Source organism: Pseudophryne corroboree, chromosome 4, assembly GCF_028390025.1.
Source record: "Pseudophryne corroboree isolate aPseCor3 chromosome 4, aPseCor3.hap2, whole genome shotgun sequence".
Classification (NCBI taxonomy): Eukaryota; Metazoa; Chordata; class Amphibia; order Anura; family Myobatrachidae; genus Pseudophryne; species Pseudophryne corroboree.
Genome location: NC_086447.1, coordinates 401,398,155 through 401,421,595, shown reverse-complemented (window position 1 = coordinate 401,421,595; position 23,441 = coordinate 401,398,155). Strand labels below are relative to the sequence as shown.

Genomic DNA, 23,441 nt, shown 5'->3' with positions numbered 1-23,441 from the left:
ACACAGCACACACACCGGGAATGCTCTGACAGAGGACAGGACCCACACTAGCCCTTTGGGGAGACAGAGGGAGAGTTTGCCAGCACACACCAAAACGCTATAATTATATAGGGACAACCTTATATAAGTGTTTTCCCTTATAGCATCTTTATATATATCTCAATATCGCCAAAATCAGTGCCCCCCCTCTCTGTTTTAACCCTGTTTCTGTAGTGCAGTGCAGGGGAGAGCCTGGGAGCCTTCTCTCCAGGCTTTCTGTGAGCGAAAATGGCGCTGTGTGCTGAGGAGATAGGCCCCGCCCCTTTTTCGGCGGGCTCGTCTCCCGCTATTTAGTGAATCTTGGCAGGGGTTAAATATCTCCATATAGCCTCTGGGGGCTATATGTGAGGTATTTTTCGCCAAAAAAGGTTTTCATTTGCCTCCCAGGGCGCCCCCCTCCCAGCGCCCTGCACCCTCAGTGACTGCCGTGTGAAGTGTGCTGAGAGGAAAATGGCGCACAGCTGCAGTGCTGTGCGCTACCTTTAGAAGACTGCAGGAGTCTTCAGCCGCCGATTCTGGACCTCTTCTTACTTCAGCATCTGCAAGGGGGCCGGCGGCGCGGCTCCGGTGACCATCCAGGCTGTACCTGTGATCGTCCCTCTGGAGCTGATGTCCAGTAGCCAAGAAGCCAATCCATCCTGCACGCAGGTGAGTTCACTCCTTCTCCCCTAAGTCCCTCGTTGCAGTGATCCTGTTGCCAGCAGGACTCACTGTAAAATAAAAAACCTAAGCTAAACTTTCTCTAAGCAGCTCTTTAGGAGAGCCACCTAGATTGCACCCTTCTCGGCCGGGCACAAAAATCTAACTGGAGTCTGGAGGAGGGTCATGGGGGGAGGAGCCAGTGCACACCACCTGATCGGAAAGCTTTACTTTTTGTGCCCTGTCTCCTGCGGAGCCGCTATTCCCCATGGTCCTTTCAGGAACCCCAGCATCCACAAGGACGATAGAGAAAACATACTATAAAGAAGGCATAGAACAGTGATACTATACACAGTCAATATTTATAAGCCAAAAAAGGTTGAAATAAACAGTTTAAGAATAAATGCACAAAACTGCAGCATAAAGAGACAGGTTGTTAACAAACATAATACAGAGCTTAGCACTCTACATAACAATGGGGCAGATGTATTAAGCTTGGAGAAGTGATAAAGCAGTGACAAGTGGAAGGTGATAACGCACCAGCCAAACATTACGGGTTTTAAAAAAAAAACCGATTGGCTACTGCATTATCACCTTCCATTCATCACTTCTTTATCACTTCTCTAAGCTTACTACATCTGCCTCAAAGGTTTTTTTGTTCATATTACTGGTCAACACATTTAAGCTTGCAACCCCCATAAAGGGACCCCCCTTTCCTGCAGGTCCTTCTCTATTCACTAAACATTACAACCAGGTAACCTAATACATCGGAATTAGACTTACGGCATAGACAGGGGCTGTTTACAGTCTTTGAGAGACGTAAAGTTGGCGGAGATGAAGTACCAGCCAATCAGCTCCTGTGTCATTTTTCAAAGAGTCTTTAACTTGATAAATAGGACCAAATTGTCTAATAATTTATCTGTCTCTATAGCCGGGATAGGGAACCTTCGGCCCTCCAGCTGCTGTTAAACTACACATCCCAGCATGCCCTGCAACAGTTAGCATGGCCAAATAGCAAAACTGAAGCAAGGCATGCTGGTATGTGTAGTTCAACAGCTGGAGGGCCGAAGGTTCCCCATCCCTGCTCTATGGCTTAGTAAAAATACCCCATAGTTGCCAAGCATAGCTGCTGCAAAACTAGGAAAACAGCTGACAAGTTAGTTATATCTATCTCTGACATTTACCTTCAGATGCAATGCGCAGCTCTTGTGGGGGGCGGGGACAGTTAAAATGGTTCATTAAGCACTTGTGGGGGCAAGGCCAGTTTAACTGGGTTATTAAGCACTCGTGGGTGTATGAGAGGTTATATGTGGATTTAATTTAAAAGTGAATTGAAGTGACCATGTCCATAGCACATTTAGTGGCATACTTACTGTCTTATAAACTGAACTGCATCTTCATATTTCATCCCACATTCAATAAGGGCAAGGGCAACAAGTACTGGAGCTCTGGATGGGAACAAAAATAATATGAACAGTCAAAAAAAATAAGATTTTAAACCTACCGGTAAATCTTTTTCTCGTAGTCTGTAGAGGATGCTGGGGACTCCGTAAGGACCATGGGGATAGACGGGCTCCGCAGGAGACATGGGCACTTTAAGAAAGACTTTAGATCTGTGTGCACTGGCTCCTCCCTCTATGCCCCTCCTCCAGACCTGTTAGAGAAACTGCCCAGAGGAGACGGACAGTACGAGGAAAGGATTTTTGTTAATCCAAGGGCAAGATTCATACCAGCCACACCAATCACACTGTATAACTTGTGATATACTATCCAGTTAACAGTATGAAAACGACATAGCATCAGTCCAAGACCGATGAGACTAACATAACCCTTATTTAAGCAATAACTATATACAAGTCTTGCAGAAGTAGTCCGCACTTGGGACGGGCGCCCAGCATCCTCTACGGACTATGAGAAAAAGATTTACCGGTAGGTTTAAAATCTTATTTTCTCTTACGTCCTAGAGGATGCTGGGGACTCCGCAAGGACCATGGGGATTATACCAAAGCTCCCAAACGGGCGGGAGAGTGCGGATGACTCTGCAGCACCGATTGAGCAAACAGGAGGTCCTCCTCAGCCAGGGTATCAAACTTATAGAACTTTGCAAAGGAGTTTGACCCCGACCAAGTAGTAGCTCGGCACAGCTGTAGCGCCAAGACCCCTCTGGCAGCCGCCCAAGAAGAGCCCACCATCCTAGTGGAATGGGCCTTGACAGATTTAGTTAACGGCAACCCTGCCGTAGAATGCGCCTGCTGAATCGTGTTACAGATCCAGCGAGCAATAGTCTACTTTGAAGCAGGGGCACCAATCTTGTTGGTTGCATACATAACAAACAGTGCTTCTGTTTTTCTGACTGTAGCCGATCTGGCCACGTAAATTTTTAAAGCCCTGACCACATCAAGGGACTCTGGATCCTCCAAGTCGCGCGTAGCCACAGGCACCACAATAGTTCATATGAAAGGAATAAACCACTTTTGGCAGGAATTGAGGACGGGTCCGCAATTCCGCTCTATCCATATGGAAAACCAGATAGGGGCTTTTATGTGATAAAGCCGCTAATTCCGACACTCGCCTAGCCGAAACCAAGGCTAATAATATAACCACCTTCCAAGTGAGATTTTTAAACTCCACTGTTTGAAGTGGTTCAAACCAGTGTGACTTAATGAAACTCACCACGTTAAGGTCCCAAGGCGTCACCGGAGGTACAAAAGGAGGCTGAATACGCAGTACTCCCTTCACAAAAGTGTGTACTTCAGGGAGAAAGGCCAATTCCTTTTGAAAGAAAATGGAGAAGGCCGAAATCTGAACCTTAATAAATCCTAATTTTAGGCCGAAATTCACTCCAGTTTGCAGGAAGTGAAGGAACCTGCCCAGATGGAATTCTTCCATAGGAGCATTCCTGGCCTCACACCAAGAAACATTTTCGCCATATACGGTGATAATGTTTAGATGTCATGTCCTTCATAGCCTTTATTAGCGTAGGAACGACCTCATCCGGAATACCCTTATCCGCTAGGATCCGGCGTTCAACCGCCATGCCGTCCAATGCAGCCGCGGTAAGTCTTGGAATAGACATGGCCCCTGTTGCAACCGGTCCTGTCTTAGAGGAAGAGGCCACAGATCTTCTGTGAGCATTTCCTGCAGATCCGGATACCAGGTCCTTCGTGGCCAATCTGGAACAATGAGGATTGTTCTCATTCCTCTCCCTCCTACCATTCTCAACACCTTGGGTATGAGAGGAAGAGGGGGAAATACATAGACTGGAACACCCATGGTGTCACTAGGGCATCTACAGCTACTGCCTGAGGGTCTCTTGACCTGGTGCAATACCTCTGTAGCTTCTTGTTGAGGCGGGACGGCATCATGTCCATCTGTGGCAGTTCCCACTGACATGCAATCTGTGCGAAGGCTTCCTAAAGAAGTCCTCTCTTGGATGCAGGTAGTGTTTGCTGAGGAAGTCTGCTTCTCAGTTGTCCACTCCCGGAATGAACTGCTGAAAATGTGCTTACATGATTTTCCGCCCAGTGGAGAATCCTGGTGGCTTCTGCCATTTCCACTCTGCTCTTTGTGCCGCCTTGGCGGTTTACATGAGCCACTGCGGTGAAGTTGTCTGACTGGGTCAGAACCGGTAGGTCGCGAAGCAATGTTTCCGCTTGCCAAAGGCATTGTATATGGCCCTCAGCTCCAGGATGTTGATTTGAATACAAGTTTTTTTGACTTAACCCAAAGACCTTGGAAGTTTCTTCCCTGTGTGACTGCTCCCCCACCTCGGAGGCTCACGTCCGTGGCTACCAGAATCCAGTCCTGGATGGCGAACCTGCTAAAGGTGAGTACTCTGCAGCCACCATAGGAGACACACCCTGGCCCTAGGGGACAGGGTGATTAACTGATGCATCTGTAGATGTGACCCGGACCACTTGTTCCGTAGATCCCATTGGAAAGTCCTCGCATGGAACCTGCCGAAGGGAATGGCCCCGTAAGATTCCACCATCTTTCCCAGGACCCGAGTGCAGTGATGCACTGTTTTGGCTTTAATAGGTTTTTTACCAGAGTCATTAGTTCCTGGGCCTTCTTTATCGGAAGATAAACCCATTTCTGGTCCGTATTCAGAATCATACCCAAGAAGGGCAGACGAGTCATAGGAACGAACTGTGATTTCGGGATATTGAGAATCCAGCCGAGTTGCTGTGACACCTTCAGTGAAAGTGACACGCTGTTCAACAACTGCTCTTTTGATCTCGCCCTTATTAGGAGATCGTCCAAGTATGGGATAATTGTGACTCCTTGCTTGCGTAGGAGCACCATCATTTCCGCCAATTACCCTGAAATTGGTAATGACAATACTGTACCGTAATTCTCGGGTACGCCTGATGGGGTGGATAAATGGGAACATGAAGGTATGCAGCCTTTATGTCTAGATAAACCATAAAATCCACCCCTTCCAGGCTGGCGATGATCGCTCTGAGCGATTCCACCTTGAATTTGAACCTTTTCAAGTATAGGTTCAGAGATTTTAATTTTAAAATAGGTCTGACCGAACCATACTGTTTCGGGACTACAGCCAAGGTTGAGTAATATCCCCTTCCTTGTTGGAGGGAAACCTTGAGCACCACCTGTTGAAGATACAATGTGTGAATTGTATTTATTATCTCCCTTTCTGGGGGAGAAGCCGGTAGGGCCGATAAGGAAAACCGGCGAGGAGGCACCTCTTCGAATTCCAGCTTGTAACCCTGAGAAACAATTTCTATTGCCCAGGGATCCACCTGTGAGTGAACTTAGATGTGGCTGAAGAGTCGAAGACGTGCTCCCACTGGGGCGGACACCCTTAGCGGAGCCCCAGCGTCATGCGGTGGATTTAGTAGAATCCGGGGAGGACTTCTGTTCCTGGGAACTAGCTGTGCCCTGCGCCCTTACCTCTGGTAAGAAAGGACGCTCCTCGTACTTTGTTTTTCTGCGACCGAAAGGACTGCATTTGATAATGTCGTGCTTTCTTAGGCTGTGATGGAATATAAGGCAAAAGATCAGATTTACCAGCTATAGCTGTGAGACCAGGTCCGAGAGCCCTTCTCCACACAATTCCTCACCCTTGTAAGGTAAAACCTCCATATGCCTCTTTTAGTCGGCATCACCTGTCCATTGCATGTTCCACAGGACACGTCTAGCAGAAAATCGACATAGCGTTGACTCTAGAACCCAGTAGACCAATGTCACTTTGAGCATGTCTTCTATATAAGACAGCATCTTTTATATATCCTAGGGTCAATAACATGGTATCCTTATCTAGGGTTTCAATCTCCGCTGATAAGGTATCTGTCCACGCTGCTACAGCGCTATAAACCCCTGCCGACACAATCGCCGGTCTTAGTAGTGTACCAGAATGTGTGTAAATGGACTTCAAAGTACTTTTCTGCATGCTACCTGTAGGATCCCTGAGGGTAGCTGTATCTTGGTATGTCAGCGCTACCTTTTGGGTAAACGTGTCAACGCCTTGTCCACCCTAGGGGAGGATTCCCATCGTATCCTGGCCCTTGCAGGGAAAGGATACGCCATGAGAGATTCCCGCTCTTTCACACAATTTGGTTCATGAGAGGGGGGAAATGTTCTCAGCTTTCTTCCCCTTAAACATGTGTACCCTCGTGTCAGGGACAGATGGGTCATCAGTGAAATGCAAAACATCTTTTATTACAATAATCATATATTGAATACTTTTCTGCCAGTTTTGGCTGTAACTTTACATCATCGTAGTCGGCACTGGAGTCAGACTCCGTGTCGGTATCAGTGTATTATTTTGGATAGTGGGCGTTTTGAGACTCTGAAGGTCCCTGCGACATAGGGACAGACATGGGTAGATTCCCTGTCTGTTCTCTAATCTTGTGTAATAAATTTACCTCAGCACTTAATTCCACATATCCAGTCAGGTGTCGGCGTTGTCGACAGACACCACACACACATTTGCTCCATCTCCTCCTTAGAAGAGCCTTTTACCTCAGACATGTCGACACACATGTACCAACACACCACACACTCAGGGAATCCTCTCATCTGAGCACAGTTCCCCCACAAAGCCCTTTGGAGAGGGAGGGGTAGAGGGAGAGAATGCCAGCACACACCTAGCGCTAATACCCCAGGAAAAACACACCATATGTTTACCCAGTAGCGCTGTAATACTATTTGCTGCCAAATATGTGCCCCCCCCCCCCCCTCCTTCTCTGAAACCCCCTTTCACCGTGGATAAGCAGGGGAGAGTCCGGGGGGCTTCCTCAGCTGTGCTGTGGAGAAAATGGCGCTGGTGAGTGCTGAGGGAGAAGCCCCGCCCCCTCGGAGGCGGGCTTCTGTCCCGCTTAAATATAATAAAAAACTGTCAGGGGCTCTTTATATATACAGTGCCTAGCTATGTGTAAAAAAAAAAAAAAAAATTATACACCTCTCTTTTGCCAGAAATGAGGTTTATATTGCTGCCCAGGGCGCCCCCCCCCTGCATCCTTACAGTGACTGCCGTGTGTGGGAGCAATGGCGCACAGCTGCACTGCTGTGCGTTACCTCAGTGAATATCATGAAGTCTTCTGCCACCTCTGAAGTCTTTTCTTCTCATACTCACCTGGCTTCTATCTTCCGGCTCTGTGGGGAGGACGGCGGCACGGCTCCAGGACGAACTCCAGGGTGAGACCTGTGTTCTGACTCCCTCTGGAGCTAATGGTGTCCAGTAGCCTAAGAAGCAGAGCCTTGAAACTCACAGAAGTAGGTCTGCTTCTCTCCCCTCAGTCCCTCGATGCAGGGAGTCTGTTACCAGCAGGCTCCCTGAAAATAAAAAACCTTAGAAATATACTTGGTCAGAAAGCTTAGGAGAGCTCTCTGAAAAGCACCCAGTCTCCACTGGGCACAGTATCAAACTGAGGTCTGGAGGAGGGGCAGAGGGAGGAGCCAGTGCACACCAGATCTAAAGTCTTTCTTAAAGTGCCCATGTCTCTGCGGAGCCCGTCTATCCCCATGGTCCTTACGGAGTCCCCAGCATCCTCTAGGACGCAAGAGAAAGGTAAAATATTTCAATTTTGTTTAGATATTAAATTGACTGCTTAGGCCATTAAAATAAGAATTTACTTACCGATAATTCTATTTCTCGTAGTCCGTAGTGGATGCTGGGAACTCCGTAAGGACCATGGAGGACAGCGGCTCCGCAGGAGACTGGGCACAAAAGTAAAGCTTTAGGACTACCTGGTGTGCACTGGCTCCTCACCCTATGACCCTCCTCCAAGCCTCAGTTAGGATACTGTGCCCGGACGAGCGTACACAATAAGGAAGGATTTATGAATCCCGGGTAAGACTCATACCAGCCACACCAATCACACCGTACAACCTGTGATCTGAACCCAGTTAACAGCATGATAACAGAGGAGACTCTGGAAAGATGGCTCACAACAATAACCCGATTTAGTTAACAATAACTATGTACAAGTATTGCAGACAATCCGCACTTGGGATGGGCGCCCAGCATCCACTACGGACTACGAGAAATAGAATTATCGATAAGTAAATTCTTATTTTCTCTGACGTCCTAGTGGATGCTGGGAACTCCGTCAGGACCATGGGGATTATACCAAAGCTCCCAAACGGGCGGGAGAGTGCGGATGACTGCAGCACCGAATGAGAGAACTCCAGGTCCTCCTCAGCCAGGGTATCAAATTTGTAGAATTTAGCAAACGTGTTTGCCCCTGACCAAGTAGCTGCTCGGCAAAGTTGTAAAGCCGAGACCCCTCGGGCAGCCGCCCAAGATGAGCCCACCTTCCTCGTGGAATGGGCTTTTACAGATTTTGGCTGTGGCAGGCCTGCCACAGAATGTGCAAGCTGAATTGTACTACAAATCCAACGAGCAATAGTCTGCTTAGAAGCAGGAGCACCCAGCTTGTTGGGTGCATACAGGATAAACAGCGAGTCAGATTTTCTGACTCCAGCCGTCCTGGAAACATTTTCAGGGCCCTGACTACGTCCAGCAACTTGGAGTCCTCCAAGTCCCTAGTAGCCGCAGGTACCACACAAGGCTGTTTCAGGTGAAACGCTGAAACCACCTTAGGGAGAAATTGAGGACGAGTCCTCAATTCTGCCCTGACCGTATGAAAAATCAGGTAAGGGCTTTTACAGGATAAAGCCGCCAATTTGACACGCGCCTGGCCGAAGCCAAGGCCAACAGCATGACCACTTTCCATGTGAGATATTTCAAATCCACAGATTTAAGCGGTTCAAACCAATGTGATTTTAGGAACCCCAAAACTACATTGAGATCCCAAGGTGCCACTGGAGGCACAAAAGGAGGCTGTATATGCAGTACCCCCTTGACAAACGTCTGAACTTCAGGAACTGAAGCCAGTTCTTTCTGGAAGAAAATCGACAGGGTCGAAATCTGAACCTTAATGGATCCTAATTTTAGGCCCATAGACACTCCCGTTTGCAGGAAATGCAGGAATCGACCCAGTTGAAATTCCTCTGTAGGGGCCTTCCTGGCCTCGCACCACGCCACATATTTACGCCAAATGCGGTGATAATGTTTTGCGGTTACATCCTTCCTGGCTTTGATCAGGGTAGGGATGACTTCATCCGGAATGCCTTTTCCATTCAGGATCCGGCGTTCAACCGCCATGCCGTCAAACGCAGCCGCGGTAAGTTTTGGAACAGACAGGGTCCTTGCTGGAGCAGGTCCCTTCTTAGAGGTAGAGGCCACGGGTCCTCTGTGAGCATCTCTTGAAGTTCCGGGTACCAAGTCCTTCTTGGCCAATCCGGAGCCACGAGTATAGTTCTTACTCCTCTGCGTCTTATAATTCTCAGTACCTTGGGTATGAGAGGCAGAGGAGGGAACACACACTGACTGGTACACCCACGGTGTTACCAGAGCGTCCACAGCTATTGCCTGAGGGTCCCTTGACCTGGCGCAATACCCGTCCAGTTTTTTGTTGAAGCGGGACGCCATCATGTCCACCTTTGGTTTTTCCCAACGGTTCACAATCATGTGGAAGACTTCTGGGTGAAGTCCCCACTCTCCCGGGTGGAGGTTGTTCCTTCTGAGGAAGTCTGCTTCCCAGTTGTCCACTCCCGGAATGAACACTGCTGACAGTGCTATCACATGATTTTCCGCCCAGCGAAGAATCCTTGCAGCTTCTGCCATTTCCCTCCTGCTTCTTGTGCCGCCCTGTCTGTTTACATGGGCGACTGCCGTGATGTTGTCTGACTGGATCAGCACCGGCTGACCTTGAAGCAGAGGTCTTGCTAGGCTTAAAGCATTGTAAATGGCCCTTAGCTCCAGGATATTTATGTGAAGTGATGTCTCCAGGCTTGACCACAAGCCCTGGAAATTCCTTCCCTGTGTGATTGCTCCCCAGCCTCGCAGGCTGGCATCCGTGGTCACCAGGACCCAGTCCTGAATGCCGAATCTGCGGCCCTCTAGAAGATGAGCACTCTGCAACCACCACAGGAGAGACACCCTTGTCTTTGGTGACAGGGTTATCCGCTGATGCATCTGAAGATGCGATCCGGACCATTTGTCTAGCAGGTCCCACTGGAAAGTTCTTGCGTGGAATCTGCCGAATGGAATTGCTTCGTAGGAAGCCACCATTTTTTCCCAGGACCCTTGTGCATAGATGCACTGACACATGGCCTGGTTTTAGGAGGTTTCTGACTAGTTCGGATAACTCCCTGGCTTTCTCCTCCGGGAGAAACACCTTTTTCTGGACAGTGTCCAGGATCATTCCTAGGAATAGAAGACGTGTCGTCGGGATCAGCTGCGACTTTGGAATATTGAGAATCCAACCGTGCTGCCGCAACACTACTTGAGATAGTGCTACCCCGACTACCAACTGTTCCCTGGATCTTGCCCTTATCAGGAGATCGTCCAAGTAAGGGATAAATAAAACTCCCTTCCTTCGAAGGAGTATCATCATTTCGGCCATTACTTTGGTAAAGACCCGGGGTGCCGTGGACAAACCAAACGGCAGCGTCTGAAACTGATAGTGACAGTTCTGTACCACAAACCTGAGGTACCATTGGTGAGAAGGGTAAATTGGGACATGGAGGTAAGCATCCTTGATGTCCAAAGACACCATATAATCCCCTTCTTCCAGGTTCGCAATCACCACTCTGAGTGACTCCATCTTGAATTTGAACCTTTGTATGTAAGTGTTCAAGGATTTCAGATTTAAAATAGGTCTCACCGAGCCGTCCGGCTTCGGTACCACAAACAGCGTGGAATAATACCCTGTACCCTGTTGCAGGAGGGGTACCGTGATTATCACCTGCTGGGAATACAGCTTGTTAATGGCTTCCAATACCGCCTCCCTGTCGGAGGGAGACGTCGGTAAAGCAGACTTTAGGAAACGGCGAGGGGGAGACGTCTCGAATTCCAATTTGTACCCCTGAGATACCACCTGAAGGATCCAGGGGTCCACCTGTGAGTGAGCCCACTGCACGCTGAAATTCTTGAGACGGGCCCCCACCGTGCCTGAGTCCGCTAGTGAAGCCCCAGCGTCATGCTGAGGACTTGGCAGAAACGGAAGAGGGCTTCTGTTCCTGGGAACTGGCTGTTTGCTGCAGCCTTTTTCCTCTCCCTCTGCCACGGGGCAGAAATGAGGAGCCTTTTGCCCGCTTGCCCTTATGGGGCCGAAGGGACTGCGCCTGATAATACGGCGTCTTATGTTGAGAGGCTACCTGGGGTAAACATGTGGATTTCCCAGCAGTTGCCGTGGCCACCAGGTCTGATAGACCTACCCCAAATAACTCCTCCCCTTTATAAGGCAATACTTCCATATGCCTTTTGGAGTCAGCATCACCTGACCACTGCCTCGTCCATAACCCTCTTCTGGCAGAAATGGACAGCGCACTTACTCTTGATGCCAGTCGGCAAATATCCCTCTGTGCATCACGCATATATAGAAATGCATCTTTGAAATGCTCTATAGTTAGTAATATACTGTCCCTATCTAGGGTATCAATATTTTCAGTCAGGGAATCAGACCACGCCACCCCAGCATTGCACATCCAGGCTGAGGCGATTGCTGGTCGCAGTATACCACCCGTGTGAGTGTATATACATTTTAGGATATTCTCCTGCTTTGTCAGCAGGTTCCTTAAGGGTGGCCGTATCAGGAGACGGTAGTGCCACCTGTTTAGACAAACGTGTGAGCGCTTTATCCCCCCTAGGGGGTGTTTCCCAACATGCCCTATCCTCTGGCGGGAAGGGGTAAGATGCTAATAACCTTTTAGGAATTATCAGTTTTTTTATCGGGGGAAACCCACGCTTCATCACACACTTCATTTAATTCCTCAGATGCAGGAAGAACTACAGGCAGTTTTTTCTCACCAAACATAATACCCTTTTTAGTGGTACTTGTATTATCAGAAATATGTAAAACATTTTTCATAGCCTCAATCATGTAACGTGTGGCCCTACTGGAAGTCACATTCGTCTCTTCATCGTCGACACTGGAGTCAGTATCCGTGTCTGTATCTGCCATCTGAGGTAACGGCGTTTTAGAGCCCCTGATGGCTTTTGAGACGCCTGGACAGGCACAAGCTGAGTAGCCGGCTGTCTCATGTCATCATTTTTGTCACGTAATTCCTTCCATAAGCTCAGCCACTCAGGTGTCGACTCCCTAGGGGGTGACAACTCCATTACAGGCAATTGCTCCGCCTCCACACCATGTTCCTCCTCATACATGTCGACACAATCGTACCGACACAGCACACACACAGGGAATGCTCTGATAGAGGACAGGACCCCACTAGCCCTTTGGGGAGACAGAGGGAGAGTATGCCAGCACACACCAGAGCGCTAGCTAGAATATATATATATATATATATATATATATATATATATATATATATATATATATATATATATACATACATACATACATATACATATACATATACACACACACATACATATACACACATATATACATACAAGGATAACCTTATAGAAGTGTTTTCTCTAACGTCCTAGTGGATGCTGGGAACTCCGTAAGGACCATGGGGAACAGCGGGCTCCGAAGGAGGCTGGGCACTCTAGAAAGATCTTAGACTACCTGGTGTGCACTGGCTCCTCCCACTATGACCCTCCTCCAAGCCCCAGTTAGATTTCGTGCCCGGCCGAGGTTGGATGCACACTAGGGGCTCTCCTGAGCTCTTAGAAAGTTATAGTCTTAGAATTTTTTTTTTTTTTTTTTTTTTTTTTTTTTTTTTTTTTCAGTGAGACCTGCTGGCAACAGGCTCACTGCAGCGAGGGACTAAGGGGAGAAGAAGCGAACTCGCCTGCTTGCAGCCGGATTGGGCTTCTTAGGCTACTGGACACCATTAGCTCCAGAGGGATCGACCGCAGGCCCAGCCTTGATGTTCGGTCCCGGAGCCGCGCCGCCGTCCCCCTTACAGAGCCAGAAGCAGGAAGATGGTCCGGAAAATCGGCGGCATGAAGACATCCTGTCTTCACCAAGGTAGCGCACAGCACTGCAGCTGTGCGCCATTGCTCCTCATACACACTTCACACTCCGGTCACTGAGGGTGCAGAGCGCTGGGGGGGGGCGCTCTGAGGTAGCAATAAAAACACCTTGGCTGGCTAAAATACCTCAATATATAGCCCCTGGGGCTATATATGAGGTAAATACCCCTGCCAGAATCCCAAAATAAGCGGGAGAATAGGCCGCGAAAAAGGGGCGGAGCCTATCTCCTCAGCACACTGGCGCCATTTTTCCCTCACAGCTCGGCTGGAAGGAAGCTCCCTGGCTCTTCCCTGCATTTCTACAATACAGTAAGAGGGAAAAAGAGAGGGGGGGCACTAAATTGGCACTGTATACAGTATAAGCAGCTATTAGGGACATAACTCAGTTAGTCCCTGTATATATATAGCGCTCTGGTGTGTGCTGGCATACTCTTACTCTGTCCCCCCAAAGGGCTTTTGTGGGTCCTGTCCTCTATTTGAGCATTCCCTGTGTGTGTGGAGTGTGTCGGTACGGCTGTGTCGACATGTTTGAGGAGGATAATGATGTGGAGGGGGAGCAGATGCCTTTAGCAGAGATGTCACCCCCTGCGGGGCAGACACCGGAGTGGATGGTATTATGGCAAGAAATGAGTGCACGTATAGACTCCTTACATAAAAAATTTGACGACATGCCGCCTGTGGGACAGCCGAGTCTTCAGCTCGTGCCGGTCCAAGGGTCTCAAAAGTCATCAGGGGCTCTAAAACGCCCGTTATCTCAGGTGGCACAAGTAGATGTCGACACAGATACTGACGCCAGTGTCGACGACGATGAGTCAAATTTAATGCCCGTTAAGGCCATTCGCTGCATGATTGAGGCAATGAAAGAGGTGTTAAATATTTCTGATTTACATCCAGGTACCACAAAAAAGGGTATTATGTTTGGGGAGAAAAAACTACCTGTAGTTTTTCCCCCGTCAGATGAATTAAATGAAGTGTGTGAAGAAGCGTGGGCTTCCCCTGATAAGAAATTGGCGATTCCTAAGAAATTACTAATGGCGTTCCCTTTCCCGCCAGAGGATAGGTTACGTTGGGAAACACCCCCGAGGGTGGATAAAGCGCTCACACGTTTGTCAAAAAAGGTGGCACTACCGTCCCAGGATACGGCCGCCCTTAAGGAACCTGCTGATAGAAGGCAGGAGGCGATCCTGAAGTCTGTATATACACACTCAGGCATTATACTCAGACCAGCAATTGCGTCAGCTTGGATGTGCAGTGCTGCCGCTGCATGGTCAGATAACCTGTCAGAAAATATTGACACACTAGACAGAGACACGATCCTGTTAACAATTGACCATATCAAAGACTCAGTCTTATACATGAGAGATGCACAGAGGGAAATCTGCCGGCTGGCATCTAAAGTAAGTGCACTATCTATCTCTGCTAGGAGATGCTTATGGACTCGCCAGTGGACTGGAGATGCAGATTCCAAAAGGCACATGGAAGTTTTGCCTTATAAAGGGGAGGAATTATTTGGGGATGGTCTCTCCGACCTAGTTTCCACAGCAACGTCTGGGAAGTCAGCATTTTTACCCCATGTCCCCTCACAGCCTAAGAAGGCGCCATTTTATCAGGTTCAGTCCTTTCGATCCCAGAAAAATAAGCGGGGAAAAGGAGGGTCTTTTCTGTCTAGAGGCAGAGGCAGGGGAAAAAGGCTGCAGCAAACAGCAGGTTCCCAGGAACAAAAGTCCTCCCCCGCTTCCTCTTCCAAGTCCGCCGCATGACGGTGGGGCTTCACAAGCGGAGCCAGGTACGGTGGGGGCCCGCCTCAGGAATTTCAGCGATCAGTGGGTTCGTTCACAGGTAGATCCCTGGATCCTTCAAATAGTATCTCAGGGATACAGGCTGGAATTCGAGGCGATTCCACCCCGCCGTTTCCTAAAATCCGCCTTGCCGATTGCTCCCTCAGACAGGGAGGCAGTGCTAGCGGCAATTCACAAGCTGTATTCCCAGCAGGTGATAATCAAGGTACCCCTACTTCAACAAGGCCGGGGTTACTATTCCACACTATTTGTGGTACCGAAACCGGACGGTTCGGTGAGACCCATTCTAAATTTGAAGTCCTTGAACACATACATAAAAAAATTCAAGTTCAAGATGGAATCGCTCAGGGCGGTTATTGCAAGCCTGGACGAGGGGGATTACATGGTATCCCTGGACATCAAGGATGCTTACCTGCATGTCCCCATTTACAATTCTCACCAGGAGTACCTCAGATTTGTGGTACAGGATTGCCATTACCAATTCCAGACGCTGCCGTTTGGACTCTCCACGGCACCGAGGGTATTTACCAAGGTTATGGCGGAAATGATGATACTCCTTCGAAAAAAGGGAGTTTTAATTATCCCATACTTGGACGATCTCCTAATAAAGGCACGATCCAAGGAACAGTTGTTAGTGGGAGTAGCACTATCTCAGGAAGTGCTGAGCCAGCACGGTTGGATTCTGAATATCCCAAAGTCACAGCTGGTCCCCACGACACGTCTAATGTTCCTGGGAATGATTCTGGACACGGCCCAGAAAAAAGTGTTTCTCCCGGAGGAGAAAGCCAGGGAGTTGTCTTCTCTAGTCAGAGACCTCCTAAAACCAAAACAGGTATCGGTGCATCACTGCACGCGGGTCCTGGGAAAGATGGTAGCTTCTTACGAAGCAATTCCATTCGGCAGGTTCCATGCCAGAATCTTTCAGTGGAACCTGTTGGACAAGTGGTCCGGATCGCATCTTCAGATGCATCGTTTAATAACCCTGTCTCCACGAACCAGGGTGTCTCTTCTGTGGTGGCTGAACAGTGCTCATCTTCTGGAGGGCCGCAGATTCGGCATACAGGACTGGGTCCTGGTGACCACGGATGCCAGCCTACGGGGCTGGGGGGCAGTCACAAAGGGAAGAAATTTCCAGGGACTATGGTCAAGTCAGGAGACTGCCCTTCACATAAATATTCTGGAACTAAGGGCCATTTACAATGCCCTAAGTCAAGCAAAATCCCTGCTTCTACACCAGCCGGTGCTGATCCAGTCAGACAACATCACGGCAGTCGCCCATGTGAATCGACAAGGCGGCACAAGAAGCAGGACAGCGATGGCAGAAGCCACAAAAATTCTCCGATGGGCGGAAAATCATGTACTAGCACTGTCAGCAGTGTTCATCCCGGGAGTGGACAACTGGGAAGCAGACTTTCTCAGCAGGCACGACCTCCACCCGGGAGAGTGGGGACTTCATCCAGAAGTCTTCAAAATGATTGTAAATCAATGGGGTCGTCCACAGGTGGACATGATGGCGTCCCGCATAAACAAAAAACTAGAGAAGTATTGCGCCAGGTCAAGAGACCCTCAGGCGATAGCGGTGGACGCCCTAGTGACACCGTGGGTGTACCGGTCAGTATATGTGTTCCCTCCTCTACCTCTCATACCAAAGGTACTGAGAATAATAAGAAAGCGAGGAGTAAACACAATTCTCGTGGTTCCGGATTGGCCAAGAAGAGCGTGGTACCCGGAACTTCAAGAGATGATCTCAGAGGACCCTTGGTCCCTGCCGCTCAGACAGGACCTGCTACAGCAGGGCCCCTGCCTGTTCCAAGACTTACCGCGGCTGCGTTTGACGGCATGGCGGTTGAACGCCGGATCCTGAAGGAAAAGGGCATTCCGGAGGAAGTCATTCCTACGCTTATTAAAGCCAGGAAAGATGTTACGGAAAAACATTATCACCGCATATGGCGGAAATATGTTGCATGGTGCGAGGCCAAAAAGGCCCCAACAGAGGAATTTCAACTGGGTCGATTTCTACATTTCCTGCAAGCAGGAGTGAATATGGGCCTAAAACTAGGCTCCATTAAAGTACAGATCTCGGCTCTGTCGATTTTCTTTCAAAAGGAACTAGCTTCAGTACCTGAAGTTCAGACATTTGTGAAAGGAGTGCTGCATATTCAGCCCCCATTTGTGCCTCCTGTGGCACCGTGGGATCTCAACGTGATGTTGAATTTCTTGAAATCACATTGGTTTGAGCCACTAAAAACCGTGGATCTGAAATATCTCACGTGGAAAGTGGTCATGTTATTGGCCTTGGCATCAGCCAGGCGAGTGTCAGAATTGGCGGCTTTATCATGTAAAAGCCCTTATCTGATTTTTCATATGGATAGGGCAGAATTGAGGACTCGTCCCCAGTTTCTCCCTAAGGTGGTGTCAGCGTTTCACCTGAACCAGCCTATTGTGGTGCCTGCGGCTACTAAGGATTTGGAGGACTCCAAGTTGCTAGACGTTGTCAGGGCCCTGCAAATATATGTTTCCAGGACGGCTGGAGTCAGAAAATCTGACTCGCTGTTTATCCTATATGCACCCAACAAGCTGGGTGCTCCTGCTTCTAAGCAGACTATTGCTCGTTGGATTTGTAGTACAATTCAGCTTGCACATACTGTGGCAGGCCTGCCACAGCCTAAATCTGTCAATGCCCATTCCACAAGGAAGGTGGGCTCATCTTGGGCGGCTGCCCGAGGGGTCTCGGCTTTACAACTTTGCCGAGCAGCTACTTGGTCAGGGGCAAACACGTTTGCAAAATTCTATAAATTTGATACCCTGGCTGAGGAGGACCTGGAGTTCTCTCATTCGGTGCTGCAGAGTCATCCGCACTCTCCCGCCCGTTTGGGAGCTTTGGTATAATCCCCATGGTCCTTACGGAGTTCCCAGCATCCACTAGGACGTTAGAGAAAATAAGAATTTACTCACCGGTAATTCTGTTTCTCGTAGTCCGTAGTGGATGCTGGGCGCCCATCCCAAGTGCGGTCTATCTGCAATACTTGTACATAGTTATTGTTAACTAAATCGGGTTATTGTTGAGCCGTCTGTTGAGAGGCTCTATCGTTTCATACTGTTAACTGGGTTTCATATCACGAGTTGTTCGGTGTGATTGGTGTGGCTGGTATGAGTCTTACCCGGGATTCAAAATCCTTCCTTATTGTGTACGCTCGTCCGGGCACAGTACCTAACTGAGGCTTGGAGGAGGGTCATAGTGGGAGGAGCCAGTGCACACCAGGTAGTCTAAGATCTTTCTAGAGTGCCCAGCCTCCTTCGGAGCCCGCTGTTCCCCATGGTCCTTACGGAGTTCCCAGCATCCACTACGGACTACGAGAAACAGAATTACCGGTGAGTAAATTCTTATTTTTCCCCTAATAGCTGCTGTTTTATTAATACTGCGCCTAATTAGTGCCCCCCTCTCTTTTTTAACCCTTTCTGTAGTGTAGTAACTGCAGGGGAGAGCCAGGGAGCTTCCCTCCAACGGAGCTGTGAGGAAAAATGGAGCCAGTGTGCTGAGGAGAGGCTCCGCCCCTTTTCCGCGGACTTTTCTCCCGCAATTATATGGATTCTGGCAGGGGTTAAAATAAGAATTTACTTACCGATAATTCTATTTCTCGTAGTCCGTAGTGGATGCTGGGGACTCCGTCAGGACCATGGGGAATAGCGGGCTCCGCAGGAGACAGGGCACATCTAAAAAAGCTTTTAGGTCACATGGTGTGTACTGGCTCCTCCCCCTATGACCCTCCTCCAAGCCTCAGTTAGGTACTGTGCCCGGACGAGCGTACACAATAAGGAAGGATCTTGAATCCCGGGTTAAGACTCATACCAGCCACACCAATCACACCGTACAACTTGTGATCTGAACCCAGTTAACAGTATGATAACAAAACGAAGTAGCCTCCGAAAAGATGGCTCACAACAATAGTAATAACCCGATTTTTGTAACAATAACTATGTACAAGCATTGCAGACAATCCGCACTTGGGATGGGCGCCCAGCATCCACTACGGACTACGAGAAATAGAATTATCGGTAAGTAAATTCTTATTTTCTCTAACGTCCTAGTGGATGCTGGGGACTCCGTCAGGACCATGGGGATTATACCAAAGCTCCCAAACGGGCGGGAGAGTGCGGATGACTCTGCAGCACCGAATGAGAGAACTCCAGGTCCTCCTTAGCCAGAGTATCAAAATTTGTAAAATTTTACAAACGTGTTCTCCCCTGACCACGTAGCTGCTCGGCAAAGTTGTAATGCCGAGACTCCTCGGGCAGCCGCCCAGGATGAGCCCACCTTCCTTGTGGAATGGGCCTCTACATATTTCGTCTGTGGCAGGCCTGCCACAGAATGTGCAAGCTGAATTGTACTACAAATCCAGCGTGCAATAGACTGCTTAGAAGCATGAGCACCCAGCTTGTTGGGTGTATACAGTATAAACAGCAAGTCAGACTTTCTGACTCCAGCCGTCCTAAAAATATATATATATATATTTTTAGGGCCCTGACCACGTCTAGTAACTTGGAGTCCTCCAAGTCCCTAGTAGCCGCAGGCACCACAAGAGGTTGTTTCAGGTGAAAACGCTGACACCCCTTTATGAAGAAACTGGAGACGAGTCCCAGTTCTGTCCTGTTCAAATGGAAAATTTTAATATGGGCTTTTGTAAGACAAAGCCGCCCATTCTGACAATCGCCTGGCCGAGGCCAGGGCTAACAACATGGTCACTTCCCATGTGAGATATTTGTCAACAGCATGGTCACTTTCCATGTGAGATATTTCAAATCAATATGATTTTAAGAAATCCCAACACTATGTTGAGATCTCACGGTGCCCCTAGGGGCACAAAAAAGCTGTATATGCAATACATCCTTTACAATCTGGACTTCAGGAACTGAAGTCAATTCTTTCTGGAAGAAAATCTACAGGGCAGAAATTTAAATGTTAATGAACCCCAATTTGAGGTCCAAAACACTCCTGTTTTCAGGAAGTGTAGAAATCGACCTAGTTGAATTTCCGTCGTGGAGCCTTCCTGGCCTCACCCACGCAACATATTTTCACCACATGTGGTGATGACGTTGTGCGGTCACCTCCTTCCTGGCTTTGACCAGGGTAGGTATGACCTCTTATGGAATGCCTTTTCCCCTCAGGATCCGGCATTCAACCGCCATGCCGTCAAACGCAGCCGCGGTAAGTCTTGGAATAGACATGGTACTTGCTGAATCAAGTCCCTTCTTAGCTCCCCAGGCCCTTAGTCCTCTGTGAGCATTTCTTGAAGTTCCGGGTACCAAGTCCCTCTTGGCCAATCCGGAGCCACTAGTATAGTTCATACTCCTCTATGTCTTATAATTCTCAATACCCTGGTTATGAGAAACAGAGGAGGGAACACATACACAGACTGGTACACCCACGGTGTTACCAGAACATCCACAGCTATCGCCTGAAGGTCTCATGACCTGGCGGAATACCTGTCCCGTTTTTTGTTCGGGCGGGACGCCATCATGTCCACCTTTGGTCTTTGCCAACGGTCCACAATCATGTTGAAAAACTTCCCTATGAAGTTTCCACTCTCCCGGGTGGAGGTCATGCCTGCTGAGGAAGTCTGCTTCCCAGTCGTCCACTCCCGGAAAGAACACTGCTGACAGTGCTATCACATGATTTTCCGCCTAGCGAAAAATCCTTGCAGTTTTCACTGCCCTCCTGCTTCTTGTGCCGCCCTTCTGTTTACGTGGGCGACTGCCGTGATGTTATCCCACTGGATCAATACCGGCTGACCTTGAAGCAGAGGTCTAGCTAAGTTTAGAGCATTATAAAATTGCTCTAAGCTTATTTATGCGGAGAGAATTCTCCAGACTTAATCACACTTCCCTGGAAATTTTTTCCCTGTGTGACTGTTCCCCAGCCTCTCAGGCTGGCCTCCGTGGTCACCGGCATCCAATCCTGAATGCCGAATCTGCGGCCCTCTAGAAGATGAGCACTCTGTAATCACCACAGGAGAGACACCCTTTTCCTTGGATATAGGGTTATCCGCTGATGCATCTGAGGATGCGATCCGGACCATTTGTCCAGCAGATCCCACTGAAGAGTTCTTGCGGGAAATCTGCCGAATGGAATTGCTTCGTAATAAGCCACCATTTTTACCAGGACTCTTGTGCAATGATGCACTGACACTTTTCCTCGTTTTAGGAGGATCCCGATTAGCTCGGATAACTCCCTGGTTTTCTCCACTGGGAGAAACACGTTTTTCTGGACTGTGTCCAGAATCTTCCCTAGGAACAGTAGACGTGTCGTCGGAAAAAGCTGCGATTTTGTAATATTTAGAATCCACTCGTGCTGTCGTAGAACTACTTAAGATAGTGCTACTCCGACCTCCAACTGTTCTCTGGACCTTGCCCTTATCAGGAAAGCGTCCATGTTTCTTTTAAGAAAAATCATCATTCCGGCCATTACCTTGGTAAAGACCCGGGGCGCCGTGGACAATCCAAACGGCAGCGTCTGAACTGATAGTGACAGTTCTGTACCAGGAACCTGAAGTACCCTTGGTGAGAAGGGCAAATTTGGACCTGTAGGTAAACGTCCCCGATATCCAGTGACATCATATCGTCCCCTTCTTCCTGGTTCGCTATCACTGCTCCGAGTGACTCCATCTTGATTTGAACGCTTGTATGTAAGTGTTCAAATATTTCAGATCTCACCGAGCCGGTTGGCTTCAGTACCACAATATAGTGTGGAATAATACCCCCTTCCTTGTTGTAAGAAGGGTACTTTGATTATCACCTGCTGGGATTACAGCCTGTGAATTGTGTGAGGGGGAGACGTCTCGAATTTCCAATGTACACCTGGGATATTACATGTAGGATCCCGGAGTTCCCTTGCGAGTGTTGCTGAAACTCTTGAGATGACCCCCTACCGCACCTGAGTCCGCTTGTACGGCCCCAGCGTTATGCTGCGGACTTGGCAGAAGCCGTGAGGAGCTTCTGTTCCTGGGAATGAGCTGCTTGCTGCAGTCTTCTTCCCTTTCCTCTCCCCCTGGGCAGATATGACTGGCCTTCGCCCGCCTGCCCGTATGGGGACGAAAGGACTGAGACTGAAAAGACTGTCCTTTTCTGCCAATATGTGACTCGGGGTAACAAAAGGTGGATTTTTCAGCTGTTGCCATGGCCACCAGGTCCAATGGACCGCCCCTTTATACGGCAATACTTCCATATGCCGTCTGGAATCTGCCTCACCTGACCACTGTCGTGTCTTCGTCTGGCAGATATGTACATCACATTTACTCTTGATGCCAGAATGCAAATATGCCTCTGCGCATCACACACATATAGAAATGCATCCTTAAAATGCTCTATAGACAATAAAATCCTGTCCCTGTCAAGGGTATCAAAATTTTCAGTCAGGAAATCCGACCAAGCCCCCTCAGCGCTGCACATCCAGGCTGAGGCGATTGCTGGTCGTAGTATAACACCAGTATGTGTGTATATACTGTTATGATATTTTCCAGCTTCCTATCAGCTGGCTCCTTGAGGGCGGCCGTATCTGGAAACGGTAACGCCATGTTTTTTATAAGCGTGTGAGCGCCTTGTCCACCCTAAGGTGTGTTTTCCAACTCGCCCTTACTACTGGCGGGAAAAAGGGTATACCGCCCATAACTTTCTGTCGGAGGAACCCCACGTATCATCACACACTTCATTTAATTTATCTGATTCAGGCAAAACTACAAGTAGTTTATTCCCACCCTACAAAATACCCTTATTTGTGGTACTTGTGGTATCAGAAATACGTAACACCTCCTTCATTGCCCTTAACATGTAACTTGTGGCCCTAAAGGAAAAATACGTTTGTTTCTTCACCGTCGACACTGGGGTCAGTGTCCGTGTCAGTGTCTGTCGACCGACTGAGGTAAATGGGCGTTTTTACAAGCCCCTGACGGTGTCTGAGACGCCTGGACCGATACTAATTTGTCCGCCGGCTGTCTCATGTCGTCAACCGGCTTGCAGCGTGTTGACATTATCACGTAATTCCATAAGTAAGCCATCCATTCTGGTGTCGACTCCCTAGAGAGTGACATCACCATTACAGGCAATTTTCTCCGTCTCCTCACCAACATTTTCCTCATACATGTCGACACACACGTACCGACCTACAGCACACACATACAGGGAATGCTCTGATAGAGGACAGGACCCACTAGCCCTTTGGGGAGACAGAGGGAGAGTTTGCCAGCACACACCAAAAGCGCCATAATGTATATAACAACCCTAGAAGGTGTTGTTTCTATATATGGGCTCTTAATATATAATTATATCGCCAATTTATGCCCCCCTTCTCTTTAACCCTGTTTCTGTAGTGCAGGGGAGAGTGGGAGCCTTCCTCACCAGCGGAGCTGGTCAGGAAAATGGCGCTGAGTGCTGAGGAGAATAAGCTCCGCCCCTTTCACGGCGGGCTTTTCTCCCGGTTATTAGGAAAACTG

The 23,441-nt window shown here is 48.7% G+C and overlaps 1 protein-coding gene across 1 annotated transcript in view; it reads right to left on the bottom strand.

Annotated features, from left to right (window-relative positions):
* The window catches only part of PTP4A1 (protein tyrosine phosphatase 4A1), a 33,235-nt gene that overhangs the window by 5,754 nt on the left and 4,040 nt on the right, over nucleotides 1–23,441 (bottom strand). Inside the window, exon 4 of the mRNA XM_063916744.1 lies at nucleotides 2,052–2,126. Within this exon, the coding sequence (XP_063772814.1) occupies nucleotides 2,052–2,126 (75 nt within the window). The remainder of the gene's footprint in view (nucleotides 1–2,051; nucleotides 2,127–23,441) is intronic.